At 31.6% G+C, this 18,539-nt stretch overlaps 1 protein-coding gene across 1 annotated transcript in view; it reads right to left on the bottom strand.

The window, feature by feature from the left end:
• Positions 1-18,539, bottom strand: part of MMP16 (matrix metallopeptidase 16) — a 358,158-nt gene that overhangs the window by 155,063 nt on the left and 184,556 nt on the right. Inside the window, exon 4 of the mRNA XM_067711935.1 lies at positions 10,496-10,800. Within this exon, the coding sequence (XP_067568036.1) occupies positions 10,496-10,800 (305 nt within the window). The remainder of the gene's footprint in view (positions 1-10,495; positions 10,801-18,539) is intronic.

Below are 18,539 nucleotides of genomic sequence, written 5' to 3'. Positions count from 1 at the left end.
GCACTGCTTAATTTTTTTTTAAATTTATTTATTTACTTATTTACTTATTTATTTATTTTATTGTTTGCTTTTGGCAATTTATTATGCTTGTTTACTGGAATATAAAATTAATTCCTTAACCTTATTGTTAAATTATATGAGAATCTTAGAGTATTTCAATATTGATCTCTGCTTCCCTGGTTTTCATGTAGTTATTTTTCAGTAAGCTTCTTCTCTTTTTAGTTGTACAGATTACACATTACTATTATTTCATACATGGAATATTTATTAATTTCTTTGATCAAAATTATTTCTTTTATCTAAGTTTGTTATAGGGTTATTTTGTCAAGTGTTAGAAAGTCTTTTAGAGTTATTAACTGAATTGCAATTTGTCTAATTTTTTATCCTTTTAAAATTTTCTATTTCATTCTAACTTCTGAAAGATAGTTTTGTTGGATAATTCTAGGCTGATAGTTATTTATTCTGAGCATTTCAAAATATTTCATTGTTATTGAGATCCTTATTGTCTGGGGAATTTCCTGGCTAGTTATAGGTGAAGTGTGCTTTCCATCTATCTGTTTTGAAAATCTTTCCTTTGTCTTTGGTAACTTGCATTTACTCTAAAGTGTGTGTGTGTGTTTTTGAATTTATACTCTTTTGAATAAATTGGGATTCCATCTGTGGATTTATACTTTTATATCTAGGTAATTATCAATTAGTATACCTTCAGATATTGCTTCTTTTCTTATCTTTTTTTTTTTTTTTTTGTAATTCTCTCTTTCTGGGATTTCAATTGTATTTATATTAGATCTTTTGTTCTATTTTCCTTATCTCTTAATCTTTTGTATGCTTCATCCTTTTTACCCTCCATACTGTGATTTGTGGATTTATTTAGATCTATCTTATTATTCACTATCTATAGCTAATTTTAGTCTGCTCTTTAACCTACCCATTATTATTATATTTTATTCTTACTATTACATTTTTAGGTTTTATTTTTCATCTCTTCTTCATCTTTTTAAATAATATCTTGTTTCTTGTTCATTTCTGTGATTCCGTCTCTCCTTTTTAGAGCTATCACACCCTGAAGTTGTATCCTTTTTAAATTTATAATTTCAGTAACTTAAATTCCTGGGGAATAATCTCTTTTTTAAAGCTGATTCTCATTCATTATGCTTGATTTCCTTTTATGTTTAGTGATCTTTACATTTACATTACATCTATCTATGAAAAAAATATGAGAGCCTAAAGCCAGTATGCTTTCTGCTAAAGAGAACATGTATTCACTTATACTGGGATCTGAGTGTGTATGTGGGGGTGTGTGATATTATGAATCTTGGATCATATTGTCTATATCCAAGTGCTGGTATTTTAATACAGAATCTTCAGATTCACTTTGTCCCTGACATAAACCTTGGTCTCTGCTTTTCACATATGCAGGTTACTCAAAACTCTAGTTTCAGTTTATTGTTTCCCTGATATTGTGAAGATATTATTTGCTGAATGTGGTGCCATCTACTCAGTTAAAAGTATGCTTCATTGATTAGTTATTTAGTAATAAGAAGAATCTTTGAAATATCTACTCCTCTAGAAGCAGGTATTTCAAGAGTGCTCTTTTAAAACCACTATTATGATACTTTTCACAGTCAGTATTATAAATGTATTATGTTTCTATCCTAGATTGTAAAATATCTTCTTTTAAAATGTTATGGTTTATTAATATTTTTATTGGGATTTTATGTAATGTTTAGTCTTTCCCTTGGGTTCCTACTATATGAAGTAGTGGTTTCTACCATATTACTAATATCCTAATGATCAATGAAATGTTTGTTGAAAGGAGAGTGTATGAAAATACAGTAATATTAGTAGACCTCTATGCTAATGTTATATTTTATATAAATGCTGAATATTTACTCCACAATTTCCTTCTACCTTTATATTATTACCAAATCATAAGGAAGTATCACTCAGAACACATATGATTTCTAAAACAAAGATCATTTATATAGAAATATTTTAAAACCACAGATGAAGTTTAATATTAAAAAGAACAAGGAAGCTATTAGAATATAAAAGAATATTATGTATAATTTCTTCCATCATTTTTAGCAATTAGAATAGCAAAGGTTAAAAAACACACAAAATGGGGCTTCCCTGGTGGTGCAGTGGTTGAGAGTCCGCCTGCTGATGCAGGGGACACGGGTTCGTGCCCCGGTCTGGGAAGATCTCACATGTCACGGAGCAGCTGTGCCCGTGAGCCATGGCCGCTGAGCCTGAGTGTCCGGAGCCTGTGCTCCACAACGGGAGAGGCCACAACAGTGAGAGGCCCACGTACCGCAAAAAAACAAAAAACAAAAAAAGAACACACAAAATGATTAGCCTTGTATTTTGGCCTCTGAGAAGAACCCATATTTTTTTTTTCTGCCTTTTGGTTAATGGGATCTTGTTTTTACTTGTAGGATGTATTTATTTATGGATCTGATTTGGTAATTTTGCAATGAATGCAATGACTCCTTTTGAATTGCATACTACTGTCATACTTTAGAAGACTTTTCTAATAGGCATTTGCTTACTTATTTTACTTAATTTTTTACTCTTCCTTCTTTTGGAAGAATCTTACTTCTTATACTGGAGTTATCTATAAGTATTCTAATATCTATCCTTAATTTCACATCATTTTATCTTATTATGTTTTTCTGAAAATGCTTACCAAGATTTTCTTCCACATGACAGATTCAGTTTTTAAAGCAATAATAGGTTTTATTTTCCTGTTCCATAGAGAGCCTTTATGGGTATTTTGAGTTATTTCCAATATTGATTTTCTGGTTCACTCGATAAAGTATTTTCAGCAATCGGCTTTTCTCCTGAGTCTTCCGGTAGTTTTTTCAGTATCTTTTTAATGGTATCATTTTTTGTTACTAACTAGGTAAACTTAAGCAAGTTACCAAACTTTCTGTGCCTCGATTTCCTTGCAAAGTGGAAATAATTACACTATCTTCCTTATTAATTTGTGTGAGGAATAAATGAGTTAAATATATAAGCTGAATTTTAAATAATTTCAATTAAATTTGGCTTCTATTAGTATTTATTTTTCACTGTTTTCTTCTTTATGCAACTTTGAATGAGACTGACAATAACCAGCAGAGAGAGTTTTTAAATTATTCTTAATTTCCCTACCTTTCTTCATATTGGCCAAATAACCATTTCAATTGAAACCTGGAGAATGGCTGATATTCTATAGTCTTAGGTCAGTTTCCATTGTTCAGGGCAAATGCATTTAGCATAGCCGTGCCTAACAGAGGTAGAACATTCCTGTCTTGGTCTCTTGTAGACCCATTCTCTTGTTCTCTGATGCATCCAGTCAACGGCAAAGTATAATTTCCACTGTTAATTGCAACATGGGCTATTTCTGTTACTGCTTTGATACCTAATCAACAGACTGTGCAGGAGGTAAGTCGTGGCAATATTTGATTAAAAATGAAGAAGTGAGTTATAGATTAAATGTGGGAACAGTTAGTTGATAGTTTTGTTGTGTTTAAAATATAAGGAAATTACTAAAATGGTAGAATGCCAGGTTTTGTAATGGTATGGTTGTAATACTGCAAAAAACAATTACACAAAAGTAAGGTAGAAATTCATTAATGGTCTTGATAATTTAGTCAATAAAATACTATCAAATTATTAACTCCAACCAACTGGATTTTTTTCAAAAACTTAAAGACATTATTTTGATAAACTAACTAATGGTTAAATTTGAAAATTGTACTTCATTGGTAGACTTGGTTGTCTACCTAGATTTAAGGATAGATACTCTATAAGAAGATGGATTAGAAAGATAATTCCTACACATACTATATAAGAAGAGGAATGACAGAAGCTAAATAATGATTAATAGGTTAAAATCTGCATTAAGGGAAATTATGGTTAAGCAGCTTACCCACAGATGCAGAGTAGTATATTTAATATCAATCTAGCATTGTTTTTACCTCACAACTTATTGGTGTGGCAGACACTGACTAGTTGCTCATCAAACCTGGGCATATATCTGGAGAAAACCATAGTTCAAAAAGATACATGCACTGCAATGTTTATTGCAGCACTATTTACAATAACCAGGTCATGGAAGCAACCTAAATGTCCATCAACAGAGGAATGGATAAAGAAGATGCGGTACATATATACAATGGAGTATTACTCAGCCATAAAAAGGGACAAAATTGTGTCATTTGCAGAGATGTGGATGGACCTAGAGACTGTCATAGAGAGTGAAGTCAGAAAGAGAAAAATAAATATCGTATATTAACATATATTTGTGGAATCTAGAAAAATAGTATAGATGAACTTATTTGCAAAACAGAAATACAAATGTGGACGTAGAGAACAAATGTATGGATGCCAAGGGAAGAGGGGGTGGGATGAACTGGGAGATTGGGATTGACATATATACACTACTCTGCATAAAACAGATGACTAATGAGAACCTACTCTATAACACAGGGAACTCTACTCGGTGCTCTGTGGTGACCTAAAAGGGAAGAAAATCCAAAAAAGAGGGAATATATATATATATATATATATATATATATATATATATATATAGTTGATTCAGTTTGCTGTACAGCAGAAACTAACACAACTGTGTAAAGCAACTAAACTCCAATAAAATAAATAAATATTTTAAAAGATGTGGTACATATATACAATGGAATATTAGTCAAAAAAAAAAGAGAATGAAATAATGCCATTTGCAGCAAAATGGATGGACCTAGAGATTGTCATACTGAATGAAGTAAGTCAGACAAAGACAAATATCATATGATATCACTTATATGTGGAATCTAAAACAAAGGTACAAATAAACTTATCTATGAAACAAATAGAGTTACAGATGTAGAAAACAAACTTATGGTCACCAGGGGGCAAGTGGGGGGGAGGGATAAATTGGGAGATTGGGACTGACATATACACACTATTATATATAAAATAGGTAACTAATAAGGACTTATGGTATAGCACAGGGAACTATATTTAATACTCTTTAATAGCCTATATATGAAAAGAATCTAAAAAAGAGTGAATATATGTATACGTATAACTGATTCACTTTGTTGCACACCTGAAACTAACACAACATTATAAATCAACTATACTGCAATAAAAAAAAATAAGCCTTCTCTAGCTTTCTTTATGATTAGATGTGGCCATAGGATTGAATTCTAGTTAGTAGAACTTCGGGGAAAATAATATTTACTGCTTGCAGGTCTGGCACATAAGCAAATGAGCAAAACTACCTTGGTTTGCTCAGCTGCTGTCTGGATGTTTATGCCTTAGGAAACTCTGAAAATCATGTCTTGATGATGGCTGAGCCTCCATTATTCTGGGTCTCTGGCTGATTGAGTGGACAGTCCCTCTGCCCCACCACATGAGCAAGAAATAAAATTCTATTGTGTTAAGCCATTGAAATGTCTGGCTCTATCTGTTTCTGCTCTATGTTACATGTATTTTAATGTACATGATCCATCTATATACTTTAATAAAACTGATATAATGAAACAATATTTTGAGTGTGATGACATCAATTCATCTTCTATTCTCTAATTGGACACAAAGATCTAAAAATAAAGAACCAAGTAGAACCTGCATAGTAATCATATGAAACAACATAATTGAGAGGTTTTGAAAAAGTAAAGACTATCAAACTTTAGGTCACTGGTCTAGTGAAATGAAATAAACTCAGTGAAATGAAGTTTATTCTAGGAAGGAGGGAAGGAAGGTTTTTAAAAACAATCAAAAAATCTCTATCATAGTTTTCAAATCCAAATTACTATAGAAAGTTTTGGTAAAGCATCGTAAGGTAATAACTGTGTGGCAGACAGCTAATAGTTTTACAGTTTAAAATCTCAATAAATACTCTGGTTTTAAGGATGAGTAAAAGTCCTTGACTCTCCCGTCATATCAAGTCCTTCCCGTATTTTTAAAAAGCGCAAGACAGATTGATACAGATAATATTCCCACAGACTGCAGCACTTCTAGGACTCTTGGTAATATCTGTTCGGCAACTAACCCTTCCTGTTCTCAAAGATCAAAGTCCAAAACCTGCAGGCATCTGAAAAATATTATATAGCAGATACAGCTGCAAAATGAGCATAAAAATTGGGGAGGTGACAGACAGCTTGTTAAGGCCTAGGTGTGCCTCTTGGTAAACTTGTATTTGCACACCAATGACAAAATCTCTCTTACAGAAAGTTAACTCTCCCTGGTTTGTATAAATCATGTCCATTGACTCAAACATTATATCATGAAGATATTTAACTTAAACTTGGTCTATTCAAAGAATTTGTGGGCTTAGATGTAGAATTTGACCGTTTCACATTTAATGATTATATTAGTTTGTATTCTCCAGAGAAATACAATCAGTAGGATATATATGGCTATATTAGAGTAGATATATTATAGGAATTGGCTCATGAGGTTATGGAGTCTAAGAAGTCCCGCTATCTGTTGTCAGCAAATTGAAGAACCAGGAAACCTGATGGTACAATTCAGTTTGAGTCCAAAGGCCCAAGAACCAGGAGTTCTGAAGTACAAAGTCAGGGAAAGATGCAGGTGCCACATCAAGAAGGGAGACAGAATTCACCCATTCTCTTTTGTTCTATACTGGCCCTCAATGGATCGGATCATGCCTGCCCACATGGGTGAAGGAAGATCTTCTTTACTCAGTCTACCAAATCAAATGCTAATCTCTCCCAGAAACACCCCACAGGCAAATTCAGAAATGATATTTTAGCAGCTATCTGGGCATCCCTTAGACCAATCAACTTGACACATAAAATTAACTGTCATAATGATGCAATAGATTTAAGGATTTTGATGTCTCATGAAATTTTCATCATCATCGCTCTCTCCTTAGTTTGTGGATAGACTGCCACAACAGCTCTGAGCACCTCATGATCACCTTCTGACTTTAGACAGTGACCTTTACACCAATAAACAGAGCCAAGGCAATGCATTCTTTTTGTTAATAGAATAGTTAATAGAACTACGTAGTAAAATAAGATATGCATCTGGATATTTCTCTTGTCATAGTTTTATATATTATTTTAATAGATAACCTTTATGTTTGGAGATTATCAATTTGTAATCCTCTGACTGTGGTAGATTACTTGTCTAATTAGAAAGAATCTTTGTGGTAAGTTCGTGTTTACATTGACATTACCATTTAAACTTTATACAGTAGCCAAGGAAACAATATGATAATGATGTTCAAAATGAATCTTAACATTTTGCTAGATTTAAATTTCCTAACACACATTCGGGCAATGTATACTTTTTAAAAACCATATCACAGTAACATTTTCTGTTTAGAATTACTATGCAGATGTTTTTCTTATCCACTCCTTAAAGAAAAAAAAAACATCTTGGAGCAAAAAAAGGCATTCTATTTACTAAGGGTGTATGTGTGTGTGTGTGTGTGTGTGTGTGTGTGTGTGTGTGTGTGTGTGTGGTGTACTTATTTATTTATTTTAATGTAAGTATTGTGTAATTTCCTTAATGAGCATTAGCTTAAGCTTTCAAAAGGTATCATGACTATAAGCAAATTGATAGGAAAGTGGACAACAATGAATTAAGGATTACTGGCAGACTAAGACACTGTTTTATCTCTTTTGAGGTAGACAGAATTCAAATTGCCTTCATTAACTGAGCAATATGATGTGGAAAATGAGCTGGGTACTTATCAAGAGGCTCTGTCATTTGCATTTTTGCTAAACTTTCAAGCTTCTCTGTTTTCTAGATGCTTAAGAGCTCTGAGTAGGACAGAAAGAAAAATTTTCAGGGAAGTAAGCCAGGGGACATTGGAGGACTAGATTAAAGAAACAAAAAGTTTTATCAGTAAAGATGTCAGAATTGTGCCTGTATATTTGTGATACAAAAAGACAGCCTTACAGAAAGGATCTAGGATGTACAAATACATTAATTCTCCACACATTCAACAGTACCACAACAAAGCTAGAGGGTTTTCCTTTGATAAACAATCAGTATTTCATATGACATTACCATAGCTGCCCTGTTGCTAGTTAAAAGTCTGAATTTCAATTAAGCAGTAAATCTTTATGGTATTACATCTTGAACAGTTAACTTTTCCTTTAATCTCCTACAATTCTGAACACTGTTGTTTTGCAGAATCATTTTCTTTATGCTCACTGAAAAGGAAAAATATTCTTATTGGACCAGTAAAGAAATATTTTCATCCAAATGAAACACTAAATATTAAATAATTTTTTGTTTAGGTTTTTAATATATGTATATGTAAAAAGTTATTATACTTCTACAGTATAATTTAAAAGGCAATCAAATGTATTAATACACAGTCTGAGTTAAAAGTCCATAGACTTGATTGTACACATTTAGCTCCTATGTCCCATTTCTGAATTCTTTCCCATGTATATATTCCTTGAAAGACTTCTTAAATCACACAAAAAAACAAATAAACATTAATAATACCTATAATACTCAAATCAGTGGAAAAATTCTCATTTCCTATGTCACTTCAAATGCCCCTATAGATATTTTTAAAACTTATTTTTTAAAAGTATTAGTTAATGCCTAAAAAAGTACAGCTAATAGAGAATACATTTAAAGGATTCGTGCAGCTTTCTTGATGATTTCCACATTTTAAGAGAAAATATAGGCCATTTAATAGGCACCATCTCCTTCATATAGAATTTTAAAACAATTTTAAATTTATGAGTCCACAAAGCCAAATTAACACAACTTCAAAGCTACACATTTACAGTATCTTTAACAGTTAGACTCATTATTGGAATAAAATACAATTTTCTCTGTTCAGAAGTTTAGAAGAAAATCTTTCCCTTGGAAGCAAATGTAGTTATGCCTATGTCAGCAAAATTCTACCATTATATGTGCTACTTTTCTCAATTAGTTAGAATGCAAATATTTTTCCATTATTTAAAACATTTTTAGCAATTGACTTGAAGAAGTCTGAGCTACTTCATTTGAATTCCTGTGTGATATTGATAAAAATAAACACATTTAATTTTAAATGAATTATGTATCAAACAAGTATGGGCCAACTATCATGTTGCAGATATTTTATTATTAGATTCTCAGCTATACAGTAAGTTAAACATGCCTAAATAGAAAGCACTTCTCCTTACAATGTCCCCAGCCCTGCAATACAAGGTAAAGAATGAAATCAAGTATACAGTATGTTAGCAGGTTATTGAGCTACTGAACATTTAGCCAGGAATGTACGTCTGTTTGACTCCAAAGTATCTGACTTTCATTCCAGTATAGTGAATCCTCCCAACATAGCTGCCATTAGTCTCCAAACCAGTTCTTAAAAATGAAATCATAATTTTATATTATAGCAAATACACCTATTAATAACAATACAAAAATCATTTTGTTCAATACTAGATATTTTATTTCCTTTTGGAAAACATGAACAGTTATTTATTATATTTTTCTCTTTGAAAATTAATGTTATTTCAAGTTTAACTCAACTAATTCATTCTATCCATAATGTGTTTGAACCCTACATGTTCTAAACATGCAAGACTATTACATTAATCCAGCTAACTAAACCTTCTAAGGAACTAACAAAGCTTAATTTGACGGCTGGGCTTAACTCATCAAGGAGGAATTAAGAGTTTTATTAGCTGATTAGTTGTCATTAAACAATGCACACTTGTATTTTCAACATTCTACTGTGGTGAAAAAGTAAAATATTTAAGTATTGATTACAAGAATTATGAGAGATGGTGACTTAAGAATCTTATAACTCTAGAATCCTATAATTCTATGAATATTTTTTAAACACAAAATTGTTCCCTAGGAAGAAACACATGCTTCTTATATCAAGTAACGATACTTTTAGCTGTTGAGTTTTTAATTTTTACATTATTTTTGCATATTAGAATAACTATAAGGATTAGAAAACTGATAGATATGTTGGAATAGATTTGCAAGAATCTGGTTTCTATAAAGATATCATACAAGAATATGTCAGATTGGGAGACCAAGGAAATTATGAGACAAAAGAGAAGGAGAAAACTTACAGATTAGAAAGGTTATAATGGAAAAAAATAAACAGAAAAGATATGGTAGAAGCTACACCACCAATGTCAATCAGGGTTAAGTTTCAAGTGGAAACACTGGAATTAAGTGTAAAAAAATAGCATAATTTACTTAATGTGTGTCCCATGACTTGAATACTACAGAAACTTTTAAATGACTCTTTATACAAAACAAAATTCACTTTAAAGCATTTATAGAATACACTGTAAAGTTCTAATCTTTAATCAAAAGCCACATGAAAAACTATTATTGTCTAATGACTCGTACAAATTCTTGTTCTAAAATGTTATAAAAAGCCTCATGTATTTTTCGGTAATTTTAAAAACAAATTATTTGTTTAGTTTAAGTTTTTAAATTAGTAAATCACTTGGGCATCCAAAAATAAAAGTATTTATAATGAAAAAAACTATGCACTTACCATCATGATTAGGATTTCCTAGTGTCCATGGCTCATCTGAGTCGAAATGAGTATCTCCCCCAATTCCTGGTCCAGGGAAATAGGCATGTGCCAAAAACCCTCCCTCTCCATCAAAGGGAGAACTGTCTCCATGAAAGCCAGATGCAAAAATGATGGTTATATCCACATCACGTTTGCCATTTTCTAATTCACTGTAGGGAACTTCTTCAAACGTCAGAGGAGTTACATTCTGCCACACGTCAAAGGCACGACGAATAGCTTTACGGGTTTCAGGGTCTCCTACTTTTGGAGTTACGTTCTTTATACTGAAATTTAGAAAAAAGGGTAATCAGTATGGCTTTATTATATATAATCTGACTTATTATAGATTGGTTTATTACATATTTTCCTCTATTCAGTTGAGTAAAAAATTAGAAAAACGTCTCATATTAAGTAGGAAAGAAATTAATTCCTTCTGTCTCTATAGCTAGATTTCCCTGTGCTGGGTCATTTAATTCTCAGCAATATAGTACTCATCTACCAAGGCTATAAATGAGAAGATCTTCTCTGCAGAATGGTTAACACTAAGGTAATTAGATCAATCAGTCACTTTGTCTCCTGAACAACAATAGAAAGGCAGCTTTGCCAAATGATCAAACAGGTGCAGCAGTTTCAAGCTGAAATAAAAAATTCAATTTCTGTCTGGTAATAATTACTTTTAGGGGCACAGTATTTTGTGCACACACGCTGCTTTCAAACAATGTCTTTATGCTCTTATCCATGAACAACAAATCAGTGGATACAAAATTATTTCTCAGTTTTTAAAGAAAATGTCATTTAATTACAGTTCCTGATATTCAATTGTTTTCTTATATACTTATTTCTAGTCAAAATAAAGCAATGAGAGTGAATAGCTTTTTAATACAAATATTTAACAGTTATATGAATTTAAAGAAGTAACTTGGACATTATTAGCTTATTTGTCTTGAGGTTAATAACAAATGGAAAAAGATATAAGTATTTTTCTCTAGCACTGATCAGATATTTCTCTTTTATCATTTATTTTTCTATTTTTTCTAAATAGAACATAAATGAAACAAATTTATATATATGTAAGTATTTTATATTGTGGTAGTATAAGTTCATACCATCTTTGTGAAAAGTAATGAGTAAATTTCATAAGAGTTATAACTAAGTTTCAGACCACTTCAACCAATAATCTTACACCCGTGAATCCATGAATTTCACTAAGGGGCTGTCTTAATGCATAGGAGGGTATAATATTCAGGTGAATATTATTATTTTATTATTGCAATGCATTTTTATTATTGCAGCGCAATAATGAAAGAGAATTGGAGGCTAGATGATATGCAAATCATGGTGTCTCTATTGCATGCCATAATATACACAGGATTTGAAATTTGAAAGAGCAAAATTTGATTTTGTTGTTTTAAAGCTATTTAGCTGTATGTAAAAATATTTAAGATATAACTTCTGGTGCAAATATAGTATGCAGATTATATTTTTCACACAATTGTAACTATGTCAGGATAATTACAAACATTAGGCAGGAATCATACTGACATAATAATAATGGAATTAATTAATTACTATGAGCCAGGCAAGCATTTCACAATATCTTATATATCCCCTGAGTAACCCAGTGAGATGGACATGTATACCTATCTTACAAAGCAAGAAGTTGAGATTTAGAGGAATTTAAAGAAAATTTAGAAGGGCAGAGCTAGTTTTTCATCCCAAACATTCTCACTCAAGAATCAGTTATATTAAATTCAAAGCTAGGCCACACATCTGAAACAAGGTTTTCACTATTTCTAATATGTATCATAGACCAGACTTACAATGACTATTTGATGATAAGTATCATTTACTATACATAAAGAAAATGATGAAGTGAACCAAGTGAAATGGAGTTGGGGCAGGGAGTATTCCAGGAAGAAGAAATGGCAAGTGAAAGGCCCTGATGTGGAGACATGCTCGGCATGTTCGAAGAATAGCAAGGTGGCTGGTATAGTTTGAGCAGAGACAGAGGGCAAGTGCCAAGATATGAGGTCAGAAAAGCAACAGAGAATCAAATGAGATAGGGGCTTGTTGACCACTGTAAGGAGTTTGGCTTTTGCTCCAACTGAGAGGAAAAAACTGGAGCGTCATGAGCAGAAAAGTGACATTTGACTTATGCTTTAAAGAAATGATCGAGCTTTATGTGGAAAATATATTGAAGTGGAGCAGGAGTAGGGACACCCACTGAGAACTCTTGCAAATTTTCAGGTGAGAAATGATACTGCTTTGGGCCAGGGGAGTACCAGTGGAGATATTGAGAAATAGTTGGATTTTGGATATATTTTAAAGGTACACTTGCCAAGATGTACTGATGGCTGGACACGAGCTCTGAGGGAAAAGGAAGTGTCAAGGAAGACACCATTATTATTATTATTTTTTACCTGAGACAAAGGATGGATAGAGCAAAAGAATTCATGCCTGCTCAGGGAGAAAGTTATGAAATCTTTTGTTGTTTTAGTGTTTTGTTTGTTTGTTTTAACTTTGTATCCCATTTAGTGTGATGCTTTGAACTCTCTTTTGAAAAAGAGTAAACTATATTGGGGCATCAACAACTTTGTTTAGCTTGTTAATCTCTAAATTACTGGTTTTGTTTTCTTTTGTAAAAAAAAATTACTTTATTGAAGTATAGTGATTTACAATTTTGTGTTGGTTTCTGGTGTACAGCAAGGCAGTTCAGTTATATATATATATATATATATATATATAATAGTCTGTGTTTGCTAATCCCAAACTCCCAATCCATCCCTCCTCCACTCCCCCTTCCTCTTGGCAACCATAGGTCTGTTTGCTAAAGAATTATTTTTTTTTAAATTTTTTCATATGTATTTTTATTTTTTAATTTATTTTTATTACGGTATAGTTGTATTACAATGTTGTGCTAGTTTCAGGTGTACAGCAACGGGAATCTGTTATACATATACATATATCCACTCTTTTTTAAGATTCTTTTTTCACATAGGCCATTACAGAGTGTTCAGTAGAGTTCCCTGTGCTATACAGTAGGTTCTTATAAGTTATCTATTTTATATACAGTAGTGTGTATATGTTAATCCTGATCTCCCAGTTTATCCCTCCCCCCCACTTATACCTTGGTAACCATAAGTATGTTTTCTACATCTGCGACTCTACTTCTGTTTTGTAAATAAGTTCATTTGTACCCTTTTTTTCTAGATTTCACATATAAGCAATATCATATATTTGTCTTTCTCTGTCTGACTTACTTCACTCAGTATGACAATCTCTAGGTCCATCCATGTTGTTGTAAATAGCATTATTTCATTATTTTTTAAGGCTGAGTAATAATCTGTTGTATATATATGTACCACATATTCTTTATCCATTCCTCTGTTGATGGACATTTAGGTTGTTTCCATGTCCTGGCTATCGTAAATAGTGCTGCAAAGAACACTGGGTTGCATGTAACTTTTCAAAGTATGGTTTTTCCGCATATATGCCTAGGAGTGGGGTTGCTGGATAATATGGTAGCTCTATTTTTAGTTTTTTAAGGAACTTCCATACTGTTCTCCATAGTGGCTGTACCGATTTACATTCCCACCAACAGTGTAAGAGGGTTCCCTTTTCTCCAGCATTTATTGTTTGTAGATTTTTTGATGATGGCCAGTCTGACTGGTGTGAAGTGATGACTCATTGTCATTTTGATTTGCATTTCTCTAATAATTAGTGATGCTGAGCGTCTTTTCATGTGCTTTTTGGCCATCTATATATCTTTGGCAAAATGTCTATTTAGATCTTCCACTCAGTTTTTGATTGGGTTTTTTGTTTTTTTGATATTGAACTGCATGAGCTGTTTGTATATTTTGGAGATTAATCCCTTGTTAGTTGCTTCATTTGCAAATATTTTCTCCCATTCTGAGGGTTGTCTTTTTACTTTGTTTATGCTTTCTTTTCTATATTACCTATTTGATGGCCGATGCATGCAGATTAATGTTGTAAATTAATTGTCTAAATTAATTTTCCTTATAGTCTAAATTAATTTTGTCTAAATTAATTTTCCTTATAGTCTTTTATTTTCTTTCCACCTTATCGGATCGCAGAAGACCATCATTAGTGGGCAAGTATTTTTATGACAAGCATTTGAAAGAATGTACTACATAATAGGTACTGCTCTAGGTGATAGACATAAAACTGTGAATAAGACTCTGATCTTGTAGAACTTATATATTTTAGTGGTAAGAGATAAACAATAAAAAATACAATTATAGATGGTTATAAATGAGGGGTGAGGAGGTGAGATAAGTAGATGATAAATGGGATTTCAATGACAAAAGGAGCCATGCATGCCTAGCACTGAATTTCCATCCAGAAAGAATAGTGAGCAGCGCAAACAAACTTGGCCAGTTCAGAGAATGGGACTGCTTTGTGAACTGGTGCAAAATGAATGCTCAGAACAGTGGTATGAGATGAAAGAGAATTGGCAGGGAGTGGGTTATGTTCTGTGAAAGGAAACCACTGAAGAGTTTTAAGCAGAGACGTATCCTGGTATTTTTCCAGTTTACAAAGATCACTGCTTCTGATGAAAAATGACTAGGGGGACAAGATTGGAACCAAACATTTTGGAAGTTTGAGCAAGTGAAATTAGAGAAATGTACTAGAGTGGTTGTCATGGAGATATGAAGAATTAGACAAATTCAGTATACGTTCTGAGGATATTGTTAATAGGAATTAGTGTTGGATTCAGTATGTAATGGAGAAATCATTTTATATTCAAATAAAGGGTAACCTTACAGCAAAGAAAAATGAAATCATGTTAGTATATGTATATAAGTACACAGTGGTTCTGAGAAAAATGAAGTAATATAATATAATAAAGAATAATAAATGTGGAGTACCACTTTGACTTGAAAACACATCACTGTGTTTTTCAAAGCTATGTACTGATGAATTTCCAAAATGTGCTTAACTACAATATTTGTGATGTCATTCATAAATACAAGACATAAGTATATTTTCAAATTACAGTTTTCTCCCGATATATGCCCAGGAGTGGGATTGCTGGTTCATACGGTAGTTTTATACTTAGTTTTTTAAGGAACCGCCGTACTGTTCTCCATAATGGTTGTACCAATTTACATTCCCACTTACTGCACTCCAGTGTTCATTGCAGAACTATTTACAATAGCTAAGACATGGAAGCAACCTAAATGTCCATTGACAGAAGAATTGATAAAGAAGATGTGGTACATGTATACAATGGAATATTACTCAGCCATAAAAAAGAACGAAATAATGTCATTTGCAGCAACATGGATGGACCTGGAGATTATCATACTAAGTGAAGTAAGTAAGAGAAAGACAAATATATGTGGAATATCATAAAAAATAATACAAATAAACATTTACAGAATAGAAACAGACTCAGAGACCTCAAAATCAAAATTGTGGTTACCAGAGGAGAAACGTGGGGGGCAGTGATAGATTGGGAGATTGGGACTGTCATATACACACTGATATGTATAAAATACGTAACTAATAGGGACCTACTGTATAGCACAGGGAACTCTATTCAGTATTCTGTGGTGACCTATGTGGGAAAATAATCTGAAAAAGAACAGATATACATATATATATATACATGGCTGATTCACATTGCTGTACACCTGAAACTAGCACAACATTGTAAATCAACTATACTCCCATAAAAATTTTAAAAAAATACAAGACACATTAGTGTACTTCAGAGTTAGAGCTGGAATTCTGAATTAGGTACACACAAAAACCAACTTAGAAATTTTATGCCATTGAGAGATATTTTGTATTTACTAATAACTGAAATAATAAAGAGCACAGAGACATCATATGATATTAAGAGTAAACACTGTTATTCTTAATATTCTAATACGTAATACACAAAATTGTTAATATATACTTGCAAAATAAAGACAATACTATAAAATAAATAAAATGAAGGTTATATTTGAAAAACAAACTAATTTAATTTTAAAGTGCTTTTACTTTGTCTTTTTTTGTGGAAATAGAGTGGTTATAGTGAACATATTTTCCATTTTAATAAGACAATTGTTTTCATTTTTTGAATTCTCTATTGGGTTTTTTCATTATGCTATTTCACTGATTCTTTTAAGCCTTCAGTTTGGTAAATTTTGTAACATTTACCTAAAATATATATATATATATATATATATATATATATATATATATATATATATATATATATATACACATATATATAATCTTTAACAATCATGTCTTATACAACCCTGCATAATAAAATTGATGAAGTGGGAAATTCAAGACATCATTGTTCATCAGAATAATTGGTACTGAAGGCAAAGTATGTTAATTTATTTTTAAGGTTACTGTGTAAGGTCAGGATTCTCTAGGTTTAATTTCATTGAATCGCTACCAATTCATTTAATAAAAAATTTAGGTACTAATAATGGAGTATTTCCCTTTCAAGTTTTTAATAGAGTGATGACTGTTTTCCAAAATTAGAGTATTAATTTATCTCTAACATGAAAGTAAGAAAAAAACTAAATATTTTGGTGTTTGGTATTACATATTCAAAGTTAAAAGAAGCTTGAACTCTGCTTTACAGTTCTCAATAGCAATACATAAATTTCTCCATGATAAGTGAGATATTAAGTTTACTTCACTATTTCTAGGGTAATTTTAAAAAGTGTTAGAATTTGACGTTTAGAGAAACAATAAATCTGGGGAGAAAGAGGTTTATTAACAAAACTCTACCAAAATATGTATGTGTTTTCTTTATTCATGGAACTGTAGGAATTATTTTGCTTCATTAGTTCTGTAAAATAAATTAATATGAAATGTAAAATAATCAAATACTTGTTCATTTGAATAGAAGTTATGGGAAATGTGTAACAAGGACATTGCCAAAGGTTTCATCATTTTCAAATCAAGTAAACTCTGTTTAGGTATTCAGGAGACAGTACATGTTACCCAATGCCTAAAATTACTATGTAAAGTCAGAATTCTCTAGTTTCAGTATCATTGGATGCATACCAATTTCTTCAATAAAAATTCTACATACTAATAATGACTCTTTCCTCCTAAAATTTTGATAAAGTGATCAATCTTTTTCAAATTTTGGGTACTGTTTTATCTCTAATTTTCAAAGTAAGAAAAAATAAAACTGAATACTTCGGTATTTAGTTAAGATACAGAAGTTATATGATATGCTTATGTCAAGATATTTTGGTATGACCAGGGTTAAATACCATTTACTCAATTCAATAAATAAAAATAGTTGTTCAGAAAAGCATACTAACATTTTATTAAAAAAGATTAGCAAGTAAATGGAATTTATCATAACTAGGAAAGTAGACAATTTCTAAGAATATAACAGAGTAAAAATAATAAACTACATATTTAAATTATTAGCAGATCCTTATTCAGAATGTATTAAAATGTTCTATCAGAGGAGAACTAAATAGACTAACTTACTTTTACCCATATTATGTTTGTATAGTTGATGTGACTTCACGTTTTTTTTAAATACAAGAAATCATCAGAGTGGAGATTGACTATGGAGTCCCTCTAGGAAAGCTAACATTAAATATTTAACTATTTCCAAAGATGCTAGCTTTCCAGGTAGGGCAGACCTAGGTACATATTACTTTGGGTCTTATTTAAATAGTTTCTGTTTCTCAGCTTGCTGTGTATCCTCTGGATACACAAGTTTGTCAATAGGATAATCAAGTTCAGTGAGCTCATTGGGTTTAGAGAGAATGGTGAGAAATATCTCTGGGAAGGAACTCCTTATTCTTTAGCAATTTCTAGCTTTCTTTTTTCTGCATATATTGTTAAAGTAAAATAATAACTTCTAGGGTTGTATCCTTAGTAGTCACAGAAGCATGGATTTAAAATCAAGGTTAGCTAAAGGAAGAATTTACTGGGAAAATCAATACTAATTAATTTAATATAATATAACATAATACTATCAGATCCACTAATACATTATGAATACTCATTAATATACTATAAT

Source organism: Pseudorca crassidens, chromosome 17, assembly GCF_039906515.1.
Source record: "Pseudorca crassidens isolate mPseCra1 chromosome 17, mPseCra1.hap1, whole genome shotgun sequence".
Classification (NCBI taxonomy): domain Eukaryota; kingdom Metazoa; phylum Chordata; class Mammalia; order Artiodactyla; family Delphinidae; genus Pseudorca; species Pseudorca crassidens.
Note: the sequence above shows the minus strand (reverse complement) of the source record. Positions and strands in the feature narration are given on the sequence as shown.